Here is a 20,484-nt window from a genome sequence, read left to right as displayed (position 1 = left end):
CCTAGCTGAGAGAACCTGCACCATTTGTCTCTCTAGCTTGGTTTTGTTCTAGTTCCATCCATTTCCCTGTAAACAACATTTTTTATTCTTTCTAATGGCTGGGTAAAATTCCGTTGTGTACAGGTACCACACTTCTTTGGATCCACTCATCTGTTGTGGGACATCTGGGCTGTTTTCATATCATAACTATTGTGAATAGTGTGGCAATGAACATGGTTGTACAGGTGTCTTTATTGTATCCTGGCTCATGATGTTCTTGGTAGAAGCTAGGATTAACTTAATATTAACCATTTTTATGTGCTACTGAATAAAGAAGCAAAACAAAGCTTTCATCCTTATATAACCACTTTAACATTTTTTGGTATATATATATATATATGCATATATATATATATATATATATATATATATATATACATATACAGTCTTCCTAATGGGTTATATTGGTATAAAGTTTGGGGGAAATGATGACCATTTTAATAATAGTGACTTGCTTGATTTTTAGCTATAATATTTGGTGTTATTGTTTCCAAATTTTATTTCCATGTATCCAATGGAATTCAGATAGTTTGGAATTTCTGGTCCATTTTTTGGTATTACTGTTTACCATGGGCAGACTTGGGGGAATTATTGAGAACCTTGAGTAGGATCTGCCTAACACTTAACCAAAAGCCTGGCTTAATGAAATTCAGCTGTGGAAATAGAGTAAGAAAGTTGTCTTCATAGCAGTTTGGATGAAAGGAGTGGGTTTTAGTTGATGAGAAAGTCAGGGTGAACATTAGGAAACATTCATAGTTGTCCATAGCCTAGAGCAAAGCAGGTGGTAGTGGAATTATGCTTTGTAGCAGACCATGTTGGCACAGGTGCCTTCATTTCTTAATGCTGTACTTACATGGAGAGAAGCTCATTTGACCATGTGGAAGTATGGAGAAAGAGGAATAAAGCAGAACCCATTTCTTGTAGGAGTTGACAGTCTAGGTGGGAGACAAGAATATAAAGGAAAATGCTTGTTCTGAAAAAGAAATAAAAAAATGGGAGGGACTATCATTGCTCTTTTCAAATGTTGCCAAGATGAGCAGAATTTCCTTGGGGCCAGAGAAGTTTGTTGGAGTAGCACCCTTGTCTGAAGTCCAAGTTATAGGTAAGGATTGCTCAGAAGATCTGGCTAGTGGTTATACCAATCAAAAAGTTTCCTGCTTGATAAGAAATGTATAAGAAATGTACTCATTACCTTGCTCATATAACTGTAACCTCTCTGTACAGTATTTTCACAAAAAAAAACTTATTAAAAAAAGGTTCCATTCGCTTCCTTTCCAGACTTCCAGGAAGACCTCCAACTCACTTAGAGCTATATTGTACAGAGCTATATTGTTCATTAGACACTTCCTTATGACCAATTCCCACAACCCCCCACTCCTGCCTGCACCACACGTTTCAAGCTTGTAGAACCAAACTTCTGTTCCCATCATGACCAGCTGGCCAGGAAATGAAACGACACCTGCTATAGTCTACTGCAGGCCTTCTTAAACTTTAATGTGCTCCTGGTGCCATCCGGGGGTCTGATTGAAATGCAGATTCTGATTCAGTTCCTGGGTGGGACCAGGAATCCTGCTGCTGCTATCCTGCAGACCATGTATGTTATTTGCATTTTTCCCCCATCACCATGACCAATGACCTGAGAATAACAATTTAAAAAAAGAGATGGATTTATTTTGACTTATAGTTTCAGTCCACACTTGGCTGGCTCTGTTTCTATAGATCTGTGGTGAGCAGTATGGTATAGGGGACATGTGACAGAGGGTTCTGCTTAACTGAGGGGGACTTAGAAGTAGAGACAGGAAGAAGGGGATGGCCTATCTTTCCAAGGCCTGCCTCTAATAACTTACTTATTCCCACTAGGTGTAATTTTCCTAAGTGTCCTTACATTGTGAATCCAATAATCAAGTGATTAATCTGTTGATTAGGTCGGAGCACTCAGAAATCAATCACTCAACAGGGACCTAGCTTTAAACACACAATCTTTTTGAGGGGACACTTCATATCCTACCTCTGTCTCATAAGACTGCTACAAATCACGGGTTTTTTTTCCCCCTAGGCTCTAACTAACCCCTATCAGGTCAATGCATATGTCTTCCAAGTTACTGTTAGGACTGAGCCTTGAATCTCTATTCGCAGGGTCACTGTCTGGAATTTTGGCCTGCTCCTCAGTCCTCATGAAACAATTTTGTACAGATGTTACTTAGCCATTCAGAGTTTTTGTCATCCCCAGGGATGCTCCATCAGCTAGCCAACACTTTTTCTTTTACAAAAAGAATATATGCATGTTTGAATATATGCATGATACTATCAGTACCTTACCCTAAGATATACATTCACTGTATAACATTAGGGTAGATTTCTTTTCTCATAGCTATGTATTTGTCTACAAGGTAATCACTTACTCCAGTGATTTGTAAAGTGATCTTTAAATGATCTACTTGTAATGCATTAAACACTTGGTTTAATGAGGCCATAACCCTAGGAATAATGACTGAATCTGGTTCAATGTATTTACCTATCGTCTTAATGGTTCCCCCAGTGAGTCTCTGTGAGCATTTCTAATTGTCATTGATTACAGTCTTTTCAAGGTCATGTTCTCTCCTAAAAGTCACTGAGAAATTTCTCAGGGTATAGAGACACTGATAAAATTCCAAAGAGCCATGTGATCTTGGGTAACACATTTAATATCTTTGATTGTATATAAACCCATCTATAAGATAGAATTAGTAGCATCCACTTTAACTAAGTCATTGGGACTTACAAAAGTACTTGACGTGTTCTGGCAAGTGGCATTCACTCAATCAATGACAATTGATCCCTTCTTTTTCTTTGTTTTTCTTAGGTCACTTTTTACTTTTTAGCACAATACATCTCAAGGACCTGTATTTTAAGTCTTTTTTCTTTACTTCACTATGTCTCCATGTGTTCAGTAGAGACATCCTGAATGAATTAACGAATGACCAGATAATTTCAAAGGTCACCTTAACTTTCAAATTCTATGATTGTTTGGTTCTTCTCATGTAAGAAATTCTTCTCATAAAAGAAATTGGAGAATTAACTTAAATATTTTTAATTTTATTGTAAAGATGCTGTACAAAGGGGTTACAGTTACATGAGTAAGGTCATGAGTACATTTCTTGTCGAACATTGTTACCCACTCTTTTGTTGTTCTCCCACTATCCCTTCCCTCCCCAACTTTTCCCTCCCCCGAAGTTGTAAAGTTCATTTCCAACATAGTGTCTTGTGAGTATTGTTGCTGCAGTGGGTCATCCTTTGTCCTTGTTTCAGCATTTTGTTATTCCCCTTCCCTTCCACAAATCAGATAAATGTATATACAAGACAGAGAGTACCAGGATCAAAGGCAGTACTTGCCAGGGATAAACCAATGGAAAAAGAAACATGAAATAAAATAAGAATAAAGAGCTAGATAGAGTACATTGGCGACAACGAGGTCAACAACCAAAAACATACTGTTGTTTGCATGTCTTGGAGTTCATTTCAATTAGCATCATTTTGCATGGTTATATGTACATAGCTATTGATCTAGTATGATACTCTGTCAGGACTATCCTAGGCATACACTAATGATTACAAATGAGGGAAACCATAACCTATGTTTCTTTGGGTCTGGCTTACTTTGCTTAATTGGATTTTTTTCCTTACAAAAGAGGTGATGTCATTCTTTCTTATAGAAGCATAAGATTCCATTGTGTATACACAGCACATTTTCTTGATCCATTTGTCTATTGAGGGTCATCTGGGTTGGTTCCATATCTTATCTATGGTAAATAATGCTTCAGTGAATATAGCTGTGCTGGTAGCTTTATTGTGGCCTAGCTTGTGATCATTTGGATAAATGCCCAGGAGTGGAATTGCTGGATCACTGGGGAGTTCTATGTGTAGTCTTTTGAGGAACCTCCATACTGCTTTTCAGTGTGGTTGAACCAGTTTACATCCCCACCAACAATCTAGTAGCATTCCCTTTTGGCCACATCCCCTCCAGCATCTGTTATTACTTGTTTTCTTGATGATGGCCATTCTAACTGGGGTGAGGTGGAATCTCAATGTGGTTTTGATTTGCATTTCTTTTATGGCTAGAGAAGTTGAGCATTTCTTCATGTGTCTATGGCCATTCTTATTTCCTCTCCAGAGAAGTGTCTTTTTAATTCTTTAGACTGATTAATGGGGTGATTGTTTCTTTGGGGATCTGTCATTGGAGGGTTTAATTTTTGAGCCCTAGGTTTGTTTTTGATATGAGACCCTTGTCTCATATGTATGGATAGTGAAAGTCCTCTCCCTATCTGTGGGTTTTCTATTGATCTTACTAGCTATGTCCTTTGCCATGCAGAAGCTCTGTAGTTTAATGTGATCCCATTTATCTAGCTTTTCTTAGATTTGTTGTTTTTCGATCTTTATTTAGGAAGTTTTGACCTGTGCCAAGGAGCCCTAGCATATCCCCTATCCCTTTCTGTAATATTTTCAGGGTATCTGCTTTTACTTCCAGGTTTTTGATCCATTTGGAGTTGATTCTGGTGCAGGGTGATATATAAGGATCTAACTTCAATTTTCTACATATGTATAGCCAGTTCTGCCAGTACCATTTGTTAAAGAGGCTATTTTTCTTCCATCTGATAATTTTGGCTCCCTTGTCAAAGATTAGGTGGCCATAGGTCTGTGGGATCATGTCTGGGTCTTCAGTTCTATTCCATTGGTCCTCAGTCCTGTTCCTGTGTCATTACCAAGCTGTTTTTTTTTTTTTTAATTTAAATAAATACAGCTTTATCATAGAGCTTGAAGTTTGGTATTGATATTCCCCCAGCACTGTTCTTCCTGCTAAGGATTGGTTTTGGTATTTAGAGTTTTCTATTGTTCCATATGAATTTTTGGATTGCTTCTTCTATTTCATTAAAGAATGTTGTTGGGATATTGATAGGTATTGCATCAGATTTGTAAATAGCTTTGGGCAATATTGCCATTTTCACAATGTTAATTCTCCCAAACTATGAGCATCTGCTTTAATTTCCTTTTTTAAGTTTTTAGAGTTCTCCTCATAAGATTTCTTAACCTCTTTGGTTAAGTTTATTCCTAGATTTTTTATTTTTTTAGAGGCTATTACAAAAGGAGTTTCTTTTTTTTTAATTTCAGCCTCCCTCTTCTTATTGTTGGCATATATAAAAGCTACTGATTTTTGTGGGTTGTTTATATTTATTTATTTATTTATTTGTGGGTTAATTTTATACTCTGATACTTTGCCAAAGTTTTGGATCAGCTTTAGTAATTTGGGAGAGGAGTCTATGAGGTTAAAATAAAAATTAAGGAATTTTTTGCTTTTGAGGTTTTATAAAATATGTATTATATTAATTATTACTAATAAGCATGTACTTGGGGCCCAGGAGCTGGCCGCTTATAGAATAAATAATAACTTTGGTTTAGGCCTGATTCTTTGTACTTGGGCAAATGAAGTGGGTCAGGGAATGGTCTTGATTATCTACTTTCTCAGAATTGCTCTTTTGGGAAGAATCCTTATGAAAGATGAACAAGACATATTCATTTGTTTTCTAACATGAGACTTGGGAGTCATGCATAATAGAAGCTGAGACTCATGATATATTCATTTCAGTCCTGATAGAAGATGCATTTTGTATTTTAGGTTATATACCAAAAGAGTGAAGCTAACTCAGTGGATTAAAGGGAAAGAGAAGATCTATTCCAAATTGAAGAATTAAACTGGTCACCTAAACAAGTGCTCTTGAGACAGAGTTGGTCTTTAATTGTTGTATGAATGCATTGCTAGAGGTTAATGCCAGTTGAGGTCATTTTCTATGCTACTCAACGATATATTTGGTGCCAATAAAGTGGTAGTTTTTTTTTTTGTCAGTTGTAGGGCTTGAACTCTGGGCCTGGGTGCTGTCCCTGAGCTCTTCAGTTCAAAGCTAGTACTCTACCACTTGAGCCACAGCACCACTTCTGGTTTTCTGGTGGTTTATTGGAGTTAAAAGTCTCATGGGACTTTCCTGCCTGGCTGAGCCGAGATCCTCAGATCTCAGCCTCCTAAGTAGCTAAGATTATAGGCAGGAGTCACTGGCGCTCAGCTTCAATAGAGTGTTTAAAAGTGCTCAGATCATCAAATTTAGATCTAGGTTTAAATCCTGTCTTGGTATGTAAATTCTTGAATCTCCATTTGTAATATTCACTTTCATTTTATTTTAGCTTTTTAGTACTGAAGTTAAAATCCAAGGCCTCATGCTTGCTAAGCATGTATTCTATCACTTGAGTCACATCTCCAGTTCATTTTTGTTCTAGATATTCTTTTGGTAGACCCTTGTGTTTTTGTTTGAGGCTGCTCTTAAATCATGATCCTCTTCCCTATGCTTCCTGTATAGCTGGGATTACAGGTGTGAGCCACCACAATTAGAACTGACACTTTTAATTTTTAAAAAGTGACAATAATATTGGTTTTTATTTTTTTTCCTTTGTGAGTGATGAATAAGTTAGTTTATGTGACATTCAGGGCCATGTTTGGTAGAGAGCAGGCTCAATATGAATGATAATGGTGATGGTGCATTTCTGGAGAGGTACAGAAGACAGAATCCACCTGCCACCCTACTACTAGCCTTGGTAGGTGTCTAGAAGTATCTCAAAATATATTCTGCACTCTGACTAAAGTCAGACTATAATGGTGACACTAGCAAATTCTTATGGTCTGGAAAACACAATAACCATCTTAGAAAAGACAAAAATTCTATGATATTTGAAGTACTGTTCATATGTGAGTAGTTTCAATCTTTTCTTCTCTAGTCATCATCTAGGATTTCTTTAGTCACAACTTTTTGTCCAGGGAAAAGAAGGAAAATAGTCTTAACTAATCTCTTCACACTTGTAATTTATTTCAATCCCTGATTTTTATTTCTCATTAATTCTTGAAATAATGAAAATGGCCATTCTAAAAATAAACATCAATAAATTCACGGGAATGGATTTTTTTTAAGAGTATTCTGAACTGTACTTTCAAGTGGTTAAGAGACACAGCACTGGGCTTTGCTAATTACCTTGTGGCTTTTTTTTAACCTCACAGTGGATCAATTGATCTCCATTTCAGAGGCTCAAGGGTCTCCTACAGTACAATTGATTTCAGGTCATGGCTCTTTTGTGTTGTGGTTAGCTAATTTTAGATTCTGAGAAACCTAGTAGAAAGGGAGTGGGGATTGATGATAGCTGTGATCCTCTTAATTCAAATAAAAACAATTTCTTTCCTTTATATACAGCTATTTTGAACTGGAGAGCAGCGGCCTGAGAGATGAGATTCGATATCACTATATACATAATGGGAAGGCCAAGACAGAGGCACTTCCATACCGAATGGCGGACGGACAATGGCACAAAGTTTCACTGTCAGTTAGCGCCTCTCATTTACTGCTCCACGTGGATTGCAATAGGTATGTTTTTGTCTTTGATCTTCAGTGATTCTCACATTGACAGTGTACAATGAGAAGGGGGAAAAATGAACTTTCTTCAAGACTTGCCAGGAAACAGAACCAAAGACCTCATTTATAATTTCACCTACCAAATGGGCCATTAAGTGTGCTGAAATGACAAACCATAATAGGATAAAAAAACAGTTCATTAAGATGAGACTGTATACAAAAGGTTGATTATAGACTGGGGACTATGAAGTGTACCTTGGTGTACTACTAGGTACTGGCTGAAGTTTTGTGGAGCTTTGACTACAGTTAACTGTGATAGATTGTGGTGAGCTTGTTCCACTTGGAAGCCTATTGGCTTCCACCTTAGAATGAATCTGAGAAGCCTGTGCTACTGAAGCAGCTAATTCAATTTTACTTCATCAAGTGCACTTTGCTTAAGTACTTTATCTAAACTGAGCCTTCTTGAACAGTCTCTTTTTGGAATCTTTTGGAATTAATATAATCTACTTTTGGCAAAGGAAAGAGATTGCCCACCTGTGAAGGGATGGAGGGCTATGGGTGAGGTGTGAGTTCACAGGACATTATGGGATATGGTGAGGAGATGATGACCCCAAGTCTGTCACTGGGGGCATATTTCCTGACAGCTGACACACAGAGAAGCAGCCATTGGTCTTTCTTGGATCATTTGTGGTTAGACAGCTGGACAACAATGGTCAAGGGAATGTTTGATTTCTCTAATACCCACTGACAATCCTTATGGATAGTGATCCATGTCTAATTATAGAGATTTATTTGTGTGTGTGTGTACCCATGCATTATTGGTTTCATTAAAAGGGTGCCATCAAAGTTAATAGGACTGTTTTTTTTTTTTTATCAGCCTGTTCCCTAGAGTCCAGGGTAAAGAACAGATGTGTTGGGAACATCCTCTCTTCCAGGACCCATAAAGAGGAATGGTATCCCAAGGTCATTCAGTGACAGACTACATATCTGACAAAGATTCTTACATGTGCTTACCACTCCAGCTCTGAGATCCCCAATGAAAGGTCAAGAAATTAGTGTCAGGCTCAAGGGAAGGTCTGCTATGTTGATAAGAGTCTTTGTCCATTTTGGTGATCTGTTTAAGGTCTCCTCTAGACTCCTGAAGTAAGGTGGCTTCAACTAGATATGAAGTGTATGTCTGGACAAAGTTTCCATAGAAACCACCATCTCTTTTCTAGGCTACAGGCCTGGCTAAGCAGCCTGGTTATAAAGCCAGCCCTTAGTCCCACTCTCCATTTTTACCATGAAGTCAGTTTTCTAGAACAAAAGTGGCCTCTTCTCCTTTATGGCATACCACCTGTGTGCTGCCCAAATGGGATTGCAGAGGAAGGACTTGCTTTGTCTTTCAGAACGATAGGACAGAAAGAAGCCTCAAACCTCTAGTTTAATAATTCCAAAACTGAAAAGTCTAAGACGTTGTTGTTTTCTTGCTGAGCATGGTTTTGTTTCTTGCCTCCAAAAGTTATGCTATTTTTTGACACTGTTCTATTTGGAGAAGAGAAAAAAAAGAGGGAGTATTTCTGCTCTGCTATCATTTCTTTCTCAGAGACTCTGAATTCTCTGGTCTCTGCAAAGTATTCTCTCCTGCCATCCTCAGCTACTTGTTAGCTGTGTGATTTTAGGCTGATTAATTTCTTTGGAGTTTCTTTATTTCTGTTTCTTCATTGGTAAAATGGGAACAAATATATTAATGTACAATTATTCACTATGCACATAGTAACATTTTAGATAATAAGTCTGTGGTACCATTAGATATATCACCTTAGTGTATCATAGATTTCTTAGTTTGTACATTCTTATTTTAAGGAAATGATGACATCACCTTCCAATGCATCTAGCAGTACATAGTCCACATGACTTTTGTATTTTATAAATTGGAATGGTCATTGAAAAAGTATATATAGTACTTAGATCTTCAATGTTCAGTTTGTATTTGTGGTTGTTGCTATGAATTTTGCAAATCTCCAGTGGCTTTGGGACCTGTCTCTTTCCTACTGTAAGTCCTTCATGGCTACCAGGGACTGTCTATCAGGAGATGGGAAAGAGGATTAAAGAGCTACAGGTTTAAGGTTGGCCCCATTTATACGAATGGTTGAAGTAGTTGGTCACCAGTGGCTCACGCCTATAGTACTAGCTATTTAGGAGACTGAGATTGGAGGATTATGATTCAAAGCCAGCCCAGACAAGAAACTTCACGTGGCTCTTATCTCCAATTAACCACCAAAAAGCCAGAAATGGAGTTGGGGCTTAAGTGGTAGAGCACTAGCCATGAGAACAAAAGCTCAGGGACATGGCCCAGGTCATGAGGTCAGGCTCTAGAGGTGGCAAAGAAAAAAAAAGAATGGTAGAGTGAATCTTGGCACATGCCTGTGATTATAGCTACAAGAGAGGTGGAGATTAGAAGGATCACGTTTTGAGGCCAGCCAAAAACAACAACAACAACAAAAACTTAATGGCCCTTCCCCCCACCCCAACTAAACTAATAAATAGGGGTAGTGGGAGTTGTAGTGTTCACCCATTGCCCTAGACCTAGATAGGGAGCAAATACATAGGAAGATTTTGGTGAGATTGACTCAGGAAAATATACACAAAAAATAACAGCATCAACAACAAAAACAACCCTAAAAAATATACTGAATAACTAAACCAAATAGTCTGGGAGCATGGTTTAAGTTGCTGAGTTTCTGCCTAATGAACATGAACCTCTGAGATCAAACCCTAGTACCACCAAAACAAACAAAAAGTTCCCACCCCAGAAAACAATCCACAAAGGAGTAGATGGAAGGCATCCCCCATTGTTTTTCTTCTTTCTACACATCACGCCCTTCCACAATGTTGGTTATGACATTTCATATCCTAAATCTTGAGGGGGGAAAACATATGAAGTTGCTACCAGGTCATACTTCAAGGAACAAAAACATGAACTTTTCACTTTACATTGGTAGAGGGGTGGGAGGCAGAAAGACAACTATAGAAAAGACAGATTTTTATTTCTGTGTAGGAGAATTCTACGAATGTGGTCCTCAAATCGGACAGTTCATGAAAACTTTCTGGGGGTTTATACACAATACAGATTGCCAAACTTATCTCTGACCTACTGGATCAGATTCCCTATCAGAGAATGTAACATTTTTTATTTTATAATCAACATATACTGCACTTATTTATTTACAGGGCATAATGTAACAATTCAATACATGTGTGCAGTAAGTAACAGTCAAATCAGGGTAGTTATTATATCTTTTCAAACATTTATAATTTCTACCTATTGTGAACATTTGGACTCTTAGTTGCAGATTGTAGTTAACCTATGCTGCTATAGAACATTAAAACAAAGTCTTCCTACTTATTCATTATTTAAGTAACCTTTTTCAATCCCCCTGCCCCCACTTTATAGCCTCCCGTGACCACTGTTCCATTTTCTTTTTCTGTGAGAGCAACTATTTTTAGCTTATACAAAAGAGAACATGAAAAATTTGTCTTGCTGCGTCTGGATTTAAAAAAATATTGTTACTGCAAAGATGATGTACAAAGGGTTCACAGTTACATAAGTCAGGTAAAAAGTACACTTGTAGCCGGGCGCTGGTGGCTCATGCCTGTAATCCTAGCTACTCAGGAGGCTGAGATCTGAGGATCAAGGTTCACAGCCAGCCCGGGCAGGAAAGACCGTGAGACTCCTATCTCCAATAAACCACCAGAAAACCGGAAGTGGCGCTGTAGCTCAAGTGGTAGAGCATTCGCCTTGAGCTGAAGAGCTGAGGGACAGAGCCCAGGCCCAGAGTTCAAGCCCCACGACCGACAAAAAAAAAAAAAAAAAAAAAAAAATTAAAAAAGTACACTTGTTTTTGGATAATGTTACCCCTTCCCTCACTCTCTACCAGTCTTTTTCACCAGTTCCTACCCACAAGTTGTATAGTTCAATTTCAACATAGGGTCTGTGTTGAATATCACATAGGGTCCATGTTGAGTATCACTGTTGGATTTGTTTGCCCTTTGCCCTGCCCTTTCTGTGTCTACTTACTTTCCCAAAGACAGATAAATGAACAGAAAAGACAAAAGGAAATAAAAACAAAAATAGCAACAAAGAAAATAAACAACCTGTTTATTCCATTTCCTGGACTTATTTTTGAGAAATATTATTTTATATGGTCAGATGCATATAGCTATTGTGCCTATGTGATCCTCTGTTAAGAATATTCTCCTTTGCTCTCATTCCTTGTGAATGTCTAGAGACCTTTATAATTTATCATATCTCAGTGTATTATTTTTAACCATCCAGTGTGGTTACTTATAGGCACTTTCTAGTTACTACAAATCAGAGAAATCATGCAATCTATGTTTCTTTGGATCTGGCTTACTTTGCTTAATGTAATTTTTTCCAAGGCTTTCCACTTCCTTATGAATAGTACAATATTATTCTTTCTGATGGATGAGTAGAATGCCATTTTCTTGATCTATTTGTTCATTAAGGGGTTTCTGGGTTGATTCCAAGATCTTGGCTATGGTAAACAATGCTGCAATGAACATAGTTGTGCTGGTAGCTCTAGTGTTGGATAAATGCCCAGAAGTAGAATTCCCATAGTGGTTGGACAAGTTTACATTCCCACCAACAATATAGTAGGGTTTAGATTTTTCTCACTTACTGTGTACCTTACACTTTAATCCCTGATGTTACAAATGACAACACTTTGTTCTTTATATAGCCAAATAATAGTCAATTGTATGTAACATATACATATGCATATACTGGGATTTTGAATTCAAGGCGTTGCGCTTTCTAGGCGAACTTCTATCACTTGAGCCATACCTCCAGACCTTTTTGCTTTAGTTTATGTTTGCCTAGGCCCAGCCTCAAACTGTAATCCTCTCAGGTCTCTGAGAGGCCTGAACCACCATAGTCTTCTCATATATATATATTTTTCCCTTCTAGTCTTTTTTTTTTAATTTATTTTATTTTATTTGTGATATCTAGTATATGTATGAGTCAAGCGGAAAAGGTCAGATAATGTGATGTCAGGAAAATGAACCCTTAGATGTGTATTTTAATGTTTTTTTCTTTCATGCATGTGTTTCTAACGCATTTATAAGATTATCTCTTTGTTGCTTTGTATATCCCTCCCCCACAGTATAACCCCTGCTTTCACTATATTTGATGTCAGTATAACTTGTGGAGGAGATGGGGAAAAACCAGTTGTTTAAGGATACAGGTGGACCTGTTGCAACAATGAGAAGTACAAGTTGTCATATATTTTTAATGGGCTCTTTTTGTAGTTTTTAATTTATGCTTTTATTCCTCGACTGGCATTTAAAAACTACTGGTTTAGATAGAGAGGAAGGAAGGTGGTGAAGAAGCTGAGCTCTGATGAGTAAGGGCTTGGAAAACCAAGTAATTGAAGCAGAGCCCTTGAAAGGAGGATGAAAGAATTAAGGGAAGAAAGGTTGTTCCTAGGGCGCAGAATAAACTTATTTTGTTCACAAGTTCCTCCATAACCACTACTAGCTGACCTTTGAGCAGTGGAAGCTGGATCCATATATCACGATGCAGTCTACCACTTCTTATCTAGGTCACCCTCACAGAGTGAATTTCACAAAGACTTATTTTTCCTTTCTCAGCTGTGCATTTTATGCTACAATGATATTCTTATTTTCTTTTAAAAAATCTTTCTTGCCTTTACATTTATGCCGCCTTATTTTTTTCCCTCCTCTCATTTTCTTGTCCACTGGAGTCCTGCTGATTAGATGATGAGTAGAAATGAAGATAGGTAATGTTTTCTGAGAGTTGCCCATGCTTGCCATTTGAACTAATGCCATAACTTTTTTGTCAATGAAAGAACTTAACATATATTTGTGTGCAATTCTGCTACTACTTATGTGCCAGCAGTGGGATCTGAACCAAAGCCTGCTCATTTTGAGTGCCTGCTTCTATTACTCCTGTAAGGTTCATAGACACTGGTTTTGAAACTTGACCAAGAGCTGATTTAGGGGAAGAAGTTAGCTTCTTTCTATCATTTTCCTTCCACATGTTTATATTGCTGATCCTTGGACTTGTCTGGAGAAATGTGGAATCCAGTTAATGGAATCTATTGCATTGGTATAGGAGATGAGACCTACATTCATTGAATGTCCACTGCAAGCTGGGTAATATGCTAGGCTTACTAATTTTTAGGATAGACACAGAAGGACACTTTTGTTAGATCCATTGTATGGGTTTGAAAATAAGAGGATCAGAAAAGGGAAGTACTAGGTTTCAGTCACACAATACAATAAACATGAAAACAAAACTTTTGAGTCAGGACTTATGCGCCAAACCTTATTCTTTCTAACTTTCAATCTACCTCTATAGTTTGCTGGCAGTATGTACTGCTTAAGACAATGTCACAGCATGACAAAAAGTCTTCCTAAGGGATGCCTCTCTAGCTTCTCTGCTATAGAAAGTCATAAAAACATCTAAAACCACGACAAAAAGACTTCCAAAGCAATTCTAGTACACTAAGGCATTTTAGTGCGGCAGAATTTCCCACTTTTATTATTTTTAAAAGGTTAAAATTGAGGAAAAGAGCCTTTTCAAACTTAATTGCATGAATTGTCATGAGGAAAGCAACTGCTATGTTAGTCAGTAGTTCACAGTTTCTTTTTTGAGATTTCCACTTTTTTTTCTCCTTTCTTTAGCTGTTTACTGGGTCTAGTTAAAAGCTCTCAGTGCACAGGTCATAGATTACCTAAAGCAAGAAACTCAAAAGGACTAATTCGGTTAGGTGGCTAGGCTGATTGTCTCCAATGCCTTGGGTTTTTCTCTAGCTGACTTTTCTATTAAATAATTTCCAACAAAGCCTAGAACGAGGCCAGAACTAACTTTCTTCTAAGCCTCCTTTCTCCATTCTAAGCTCACTTGACAAAGGACAAAACCCACCAGTACTTTAGATTCAAAAAAATCATCTTTCCCATTCACCATAAAATGGATTTTCTTTCCTTTATTTGGTAACTTTTAATCTTCCATCAGCCCCACAAATTAATTTATTGGCATACTATCTCTCTGAGGAGGATACAAAGAAATAAAAAGGGTCCTAGCTTATCAAGAAATTCATGGCTTATTCATGTAGTCATTTAAAACTCGTTCTGAGATCCTCTTTCCATCCACCATGATTGGCTCTTGTCCCTGGACATCAGATAAAGTCTGTACTCAGACAAAGATAGTTGATAAAGTCTGAAAACCTGTGAGCGGGGCTGATTCAGCCACTCCTAATGGAAGTTGAGAATTGGAGAGAAGTGAAAATAGTCACTTCTAATATCTTGGTCTTGAAGTAGAGTAGAGCTGAGCTTCTCAGGAGCTAAGGGATAGATGTTCAGATGTTCAATGGTACATCTACTTAGCTTTTGTCTAGCACGTTTTGTATTTTGTGAATGTCCTTGCTCTAAGTTTACCTCTTTATGTCTTGCTGCTGGAATAATTATATCGTATAGATAGTCTATTTATTATTGTAACAGAGATCTGAATTCTTGTTCATTCTTGTACAAGTATGCTCAGTGTACACATGCCTGTGCCTAGCTGTCAGCCTGACGGGAAGATTAACACAGAGATTAGTACCATGTGATTATTTTTGTTGCTTTGCATGTCCCTCCCCCACAGTATAACCCCTGTCTTCACTGTATTTGATGTTGGTATAATTTGGGGGGGGAGGGATAAAAACAAATTGTTTAAAATAGGGATACAGGTGGACCCATTGCAATAATGAGATGTACAAGACCTTTGTCTGTCGAAAAACTAACTTTACAACTTTGGCAGGGGTGGGGAGTGGGGGTGGGGAAATGGGAAGGGATGGGAAGGGGAAACAAAGGAGGAGACAACAATGCTTGATAAGAAATGTACTCATTACCTTACTCATGTAACTGTCTCTGTACAGTAGTTTCACAATAAAAATGTATTTAAAAATATCATCATATTTGGATTTTATTTTTTTTGTGTGTGTGTGTGTATCAGTCCTGGGTCTTGAACTCAGGGCCTGGATGCTGTCCCTGAGCTTCTTTTGCTCAAGATTAGTGCTCTACCACTTTAGGCCACAGCTCCACTTTGGTTTTCTGGGGGCTAATTAGAGATGAGTCTCATCGATTTTCTTGCCTAGGCTGACTTTGAACCATGATCCTCAGATCTCAGCCTTTTGAGTAGCTAGGGTCACAGGATTAAGCCACTAGTGCTTGGCTAGATTTTACTTTTAAAGTATGCCCCTTATTAACCACAGGGTATATTCAGTGCTTTATTCCATTCAACTGATCTTGAGGAGCATGCCACATCAGAAGCTAAACTTAGTATAAATCATAGGCTGAGTCAATAATTCAAGGGTTCTGTCTAGTATTTCAGAGTACTTTCAAGATCTGAGCATCTGTTTATCTGTGTAGATTTTTCATAATGAAATATTGTGATATGAAATCTTTCTTCAGAAGAGTTTCCAAAGTATTTACAAAACTCATCATATTAAACCTTATATTTCTTAAGGTGGTTAAGCCATCGGTGTAATACACTACATTGGATTTGTATCAACACTGCTGCTGTATGATTGACTGAGGGAAATTAGGAGATGAATGGGCCATGACTCTCAGTCTCCTGGTTAACTGGTTGATACAATACATTCTTCTCTTCAGAAATGGATGTGTATGGCACATCTCATCACCAAAATTACAATTTGGTAAGCTAGCATATACCTCATTCCAACTAAGAAAACAAGCTAGATATTTTGTCAAAGTATCTGAACAAGGTGACAAGCAAACTAGGAAGCTAGGATACACCATGTTTTAATTAAGCAATTGCACCAAAAATGTCATAAATAAAACTACCCTGTAATACAGTGATCTAACTACTGAGTATATACTCAATGCTTATTATTTAATGTTTGGAAATATAATCCCTTCTCCCTTATTCATAAAATAAAAACTTTAAAAAGGAGTATTTGTGAGGGTAAGAAAGAGAAAAGATGAGCTGTCTCCAGTGTTTTGTATTCCACACACACAAGCTCCCTGGTTTAATCTAGACTGAACTGAATTTTAAATCCTTGTCTTGGCTTTGTCATTTCTAAAAATGCAGTAATGTGGAGTTGGAAGGAAATCCATGGACTCATTTCTCATTCATTCATTCATTCATCATTGATTCGTACAGTCAGTCATTCAATCAAATATCAAGAACTGTGCTTGTATTTGTAAATTAGAATTCCTCTGTAGAGTTTCTGTAGAAATGTAGCCTCACGGTATATGTCAAATTTTCTGAAAATTTCAAGCTACTATTTTTAAGAACTATGCACATGTGCCATCATATAGAGAATATTTTGAAGTATTGTACAGGGAATGAATACAATTTATTCTGATTTTCATCCCTGTAAAACAGTAGGTGAGAATCTACTGTTCAGTGTAGCTACATGATGTAACACACTGTTTGAAGCCAATCAGATTCCTAAAGTTATTCTGATTGTAGTTCCCAGCCTCTTTCTTTATTCTTGTATATAGCAGGAACAGAAATTTACCTTCTCTTAACTCATATGCAGAGAGCATTATGACTTTATGAGGTAATGTAAAGCTTTATTCAGTAAGGGAACATATCTGTCACAATTTCCCAAATATTCTAATGTCCCAATGGGTGGACAAAATAGTATTACCATTTTGTTTGTTTGTTTGTTTGTTTGCTTTGAAAATCCGGCCTTTTAAGCCCAAAAGGTTCTGCATTAAAAACTTGAACTGAAAGAAACAGTTAAACTTGTAAGACTTTTGGGAAAGTTATTTACTATCTCTGGGCTTTAGCTTTCTTAGTTTAATAATAAGGGAGTAGAACTAGATGACTTTAAAATTGTCTTCCAACTTTGGCTTTCTGGGCATCTCTGATTCTGTCTTATCACAAATGCCTTGTTTCATGGCTTGCATTTTTTCTCTTCAGGACCCTGGAGAGCAACTCAGCTTCCCAGCTTCACCGGGCCATGCCTGTAGTGGACCAGCAGGGTGTATGCATTCATCTGCATTTCTATATGGATTCACAGGCAGCCTGCTGTTGATGAGCACAGACCTAAGCGTGCTCCATCTAGTTGCCCACTCTTTTAAAATCAGTTTTCTCTTTCTTTGTTGTAGTAGGTGCTAAATATACAGCTTTGGATTCTTTTCACCTCATACCCTTTCCTTCTTTCAGTGCATTCAGCCTTTTGTGAATCGAGACTGGTCTGGTCACAGAAGCTCTGCATGTCTACTCACTCACAAGACAGCAGCACACTGTAGCAAGTACATGAGAGATAGTTGTGCCATTGACAAAACTATCACATATATTCAGAATAAAAAGGGTTTGGTTTTTTTCCCTCAGTTACAAACATTGGAATTGTATTGAGTGGCTGTAAAGATCTAGGGGGCCAATGTAATACATTTGATACTGCTAACTCTTTGTCAAGATGGAAAGTGGCTGCTTACTAGTTAAGGCAGCCTAGATATTACACATTGGGGTAACTCACTCTAACTGGGCTCTGTGTGCTTCTGACTTTGCAGAATTCTCATGCTTTAGTCATTTCAACCTCATTAGTGGATTCCAAGATTAACTTTGCCCTGTGTTCTGTTGACATCAGTGGCAGATGTAGTTCTGATTTTGTCTTTTCTAGATCCTTCATCTTGAAAAGAAATTGTTCACTAGTGAGTTTAAATAAACCATTAGTTATCTGTGGTCTGAATGGCAGAGAGAGATAGGAGGTGAAAGGATTAATTGAAGTGGATGCTATAAGTGACTTCATTCATTCACCAACCTACATTCCTAGTCTTGCAAAATTAGCATGAAAAGGACTTTACAAATACAATAGAATCTTTCTTTCATGTCATGGTTTGTAGCCAAGGCTACTAGTAGATTTTGAAGGTATTTCATTGTATATATGAGGCTCAATATGTAGAGAGAAAAATAAGACAATTTACAGCTCATGATGGGTGATTTCATGTGCATGCCTTCAGACACATCCTGTGTTATTGTGTTGCATAGACATGGGTCTGTATAGCAAGAATGGAAGGGAAAATAGGATTCAAGAGAAAGAAGTATTTTCTTACAGAAAAATACTGATGCTTTCATCTTTATTGTTATAATTTACTTCATGCTTTTGATAGATAGACACAGCTATTTTGGTTTTTAAAAAGGAAAGCACAGACAGAAAAAAATAAATCAAATCAGAACAATACACATGATTTAGTCTATTTAAAAAATGTATACTTAGCCAGGTGCCAGTGGCTCATGCCTATAATCCTAGTTACTCAGGAGGCTGAGATCTGAGGATCACAGTTCAAAGCCAGCTTAGGCAGGAAAGTCCCTGAGACTCTTATCTCTAATAAAGCACTAGAAAACCAGAAGTGACACAGTGGTCCAAGAGGTAGAGTGCTCGCCTTGAGCTGAAGAGTGCAGGGACAGAACTTAGGCCCAGAGTTCAAGCCCCATGACTGACAAAAATAGGTATATTTATACACTAGTTGTATAGTTTCTTCTTATGTTTTTGTTTGTTAGAAAGGAACATAGGGGAATAAATGCATGATCTGTTGGAGACTTCTTAATTGAAGAAAAATCCAATTTCTGCATTAGTTTTCCAGTTAGACTGGAGTTGCTGATGATGTCATTGAAAAGAACTGATTTTCTACACTACTGTGAAGAAATTAATCTATCTTCCTGGAAACTTTAATTAAACTAATGGTATAAATAATAGCAGACAGAATGCTGGATGTCAGAAAACAGATCTATAGCTGTTTGACACCTTTTTTTTTTCTAGGTGTGTGTTGAGGATGGGTATGAGGTGTAGGAAGTTTGGAAGGAAAATATTTCTGTGTACTCTTTTTCCCTGTCTGAATCACAAAGTCAGCTGAGTTTTGTTCCCCAGCTCATCCTTTCAAACTTGTGCTGCGTATTCCTTCGATAAGGCTCCAGTGCTACTGACCCAGCTAGTTAATGTGCATAGACCCTCACTTAAGGGTTTTCCTGGGTAATTAGAGTGGAAATAATTTCTCTTCTCCTTAGACAGTTTGTGTGGTGCAGTGTCTAACTCTTCCTCAACAATGTCATGCAGCATCCCTACTCATTAGAGTCTATTAGCCTGAGGGTATCACTTTCCTGACAGCAAATTTCACATGTATGTACTTATAGGCATTAAGTTGAGGACATCAGCTGGCTTCATTGAGACACTTAGAATGCCTGAATCACCCACAATGGATTTTTATTTCTATTGGAAGTAAACATCCTCAGGCTGTGATTAATCTTGGTATATCTTTAGCAAAGGCCTTGACAAACTCAGTCACTCACTGTGCTTTGGCTGATGCCAGCCTTCTAGGTCAGATGCTGTCTTTGAGGAGGCAAGAAGGGGTTTGTGGGAATGTAGAGTTCAAGTTTTCCTGATGTCATTGACATTTTAGTCTCAGAGGCTCATCACAATGCTAGAGACATCCTGATTTGCTCAGTCACCACTGAGGATAACGTTTACACTTCTTTAAAAATGGCTCATCCATTTACTAGACCTTTATGATAGGCTGGTGAGATGGATGCTTTTGTGTCACAGTTGGAGACTTTGGAGATGTTGGGGAAAGAAGTAATTTATTCAGTTGTTAATCAGTGGCAGACTACAGCTAGAGCCAGAGGTCTTATCACATACATTCCTTTTCCCAGCTCCTTCTACCCTTCTACCTTGTAGATACTCTAGAGAGTCAAATAGGTTTCATTAGAGTAGCCCTTAGGATTTGGAATTCCTTCTCCTCCTCCTCCTCCTGTTCCTTTCTATGGGTCAAGACAACACTTCTAGCTTTCCTAAAAATATATGTAAAAACATCCCATTTGTCAGCTGGAAAAACAACCATCACTAAAGGACAACTTTGAGGTATTACTGTCTAAGGAAAATGGAGCTGTCCATCTTACAAGAGTACTTCCCTGTTGATCCATAGTCTTTCTCATTATAATTTTCAACTATTGCTGATCCTTTGGTCTTAATTTTCTAAAAGACTGTGG

The 20,484-nt window shown here is 37.7% G+C and overlaps 1 protein-coding gene across 2 annotated transcripts in view; it reads left to right on the top strand.

Moving 5' to 3' along the window:
• Nell1 (neural EGFL like 1) overlaps window positions 1-20,484 on the top strand; it is an 824,312-nt gene that overhangs the window by 143,821 nt on the left and 660,007 nt on the right. For both annotated transcript variants that reach the window (XM_070032057.1, XM_070032056.1), the window contains exon 4: window positions 7,305-7,475. In XM_070032057.1, coding sequence (XP_069888158.1) covers window positions 7,305-7,475 — 171 coding nt within the window. The remainder of the gene's footprint in view (window positions 1-7,304; window positions 7,476-20,484) is intronic.

Source organism: Dipodomys merriami, unplaced genomic scaffold, assembly GCF_024711535.1.
Source record: "Dipodomys merriami isolate MVZ:Mamm:240054 unplaced genomic scaffold, mDipMer1.0.p SCAF_21, whole genome shotgun sequence".
Taxonomy (NCBI): domain Eukaryota; kingdom Metazoa; phylum Chordata; class Mammalia; order Rodentia; family Heteromyidae; genus Dipodomys; species Dipodomys merriami.
This window is presented reverse-complemented; position numbering and strand designations above follow the sequence as displayed.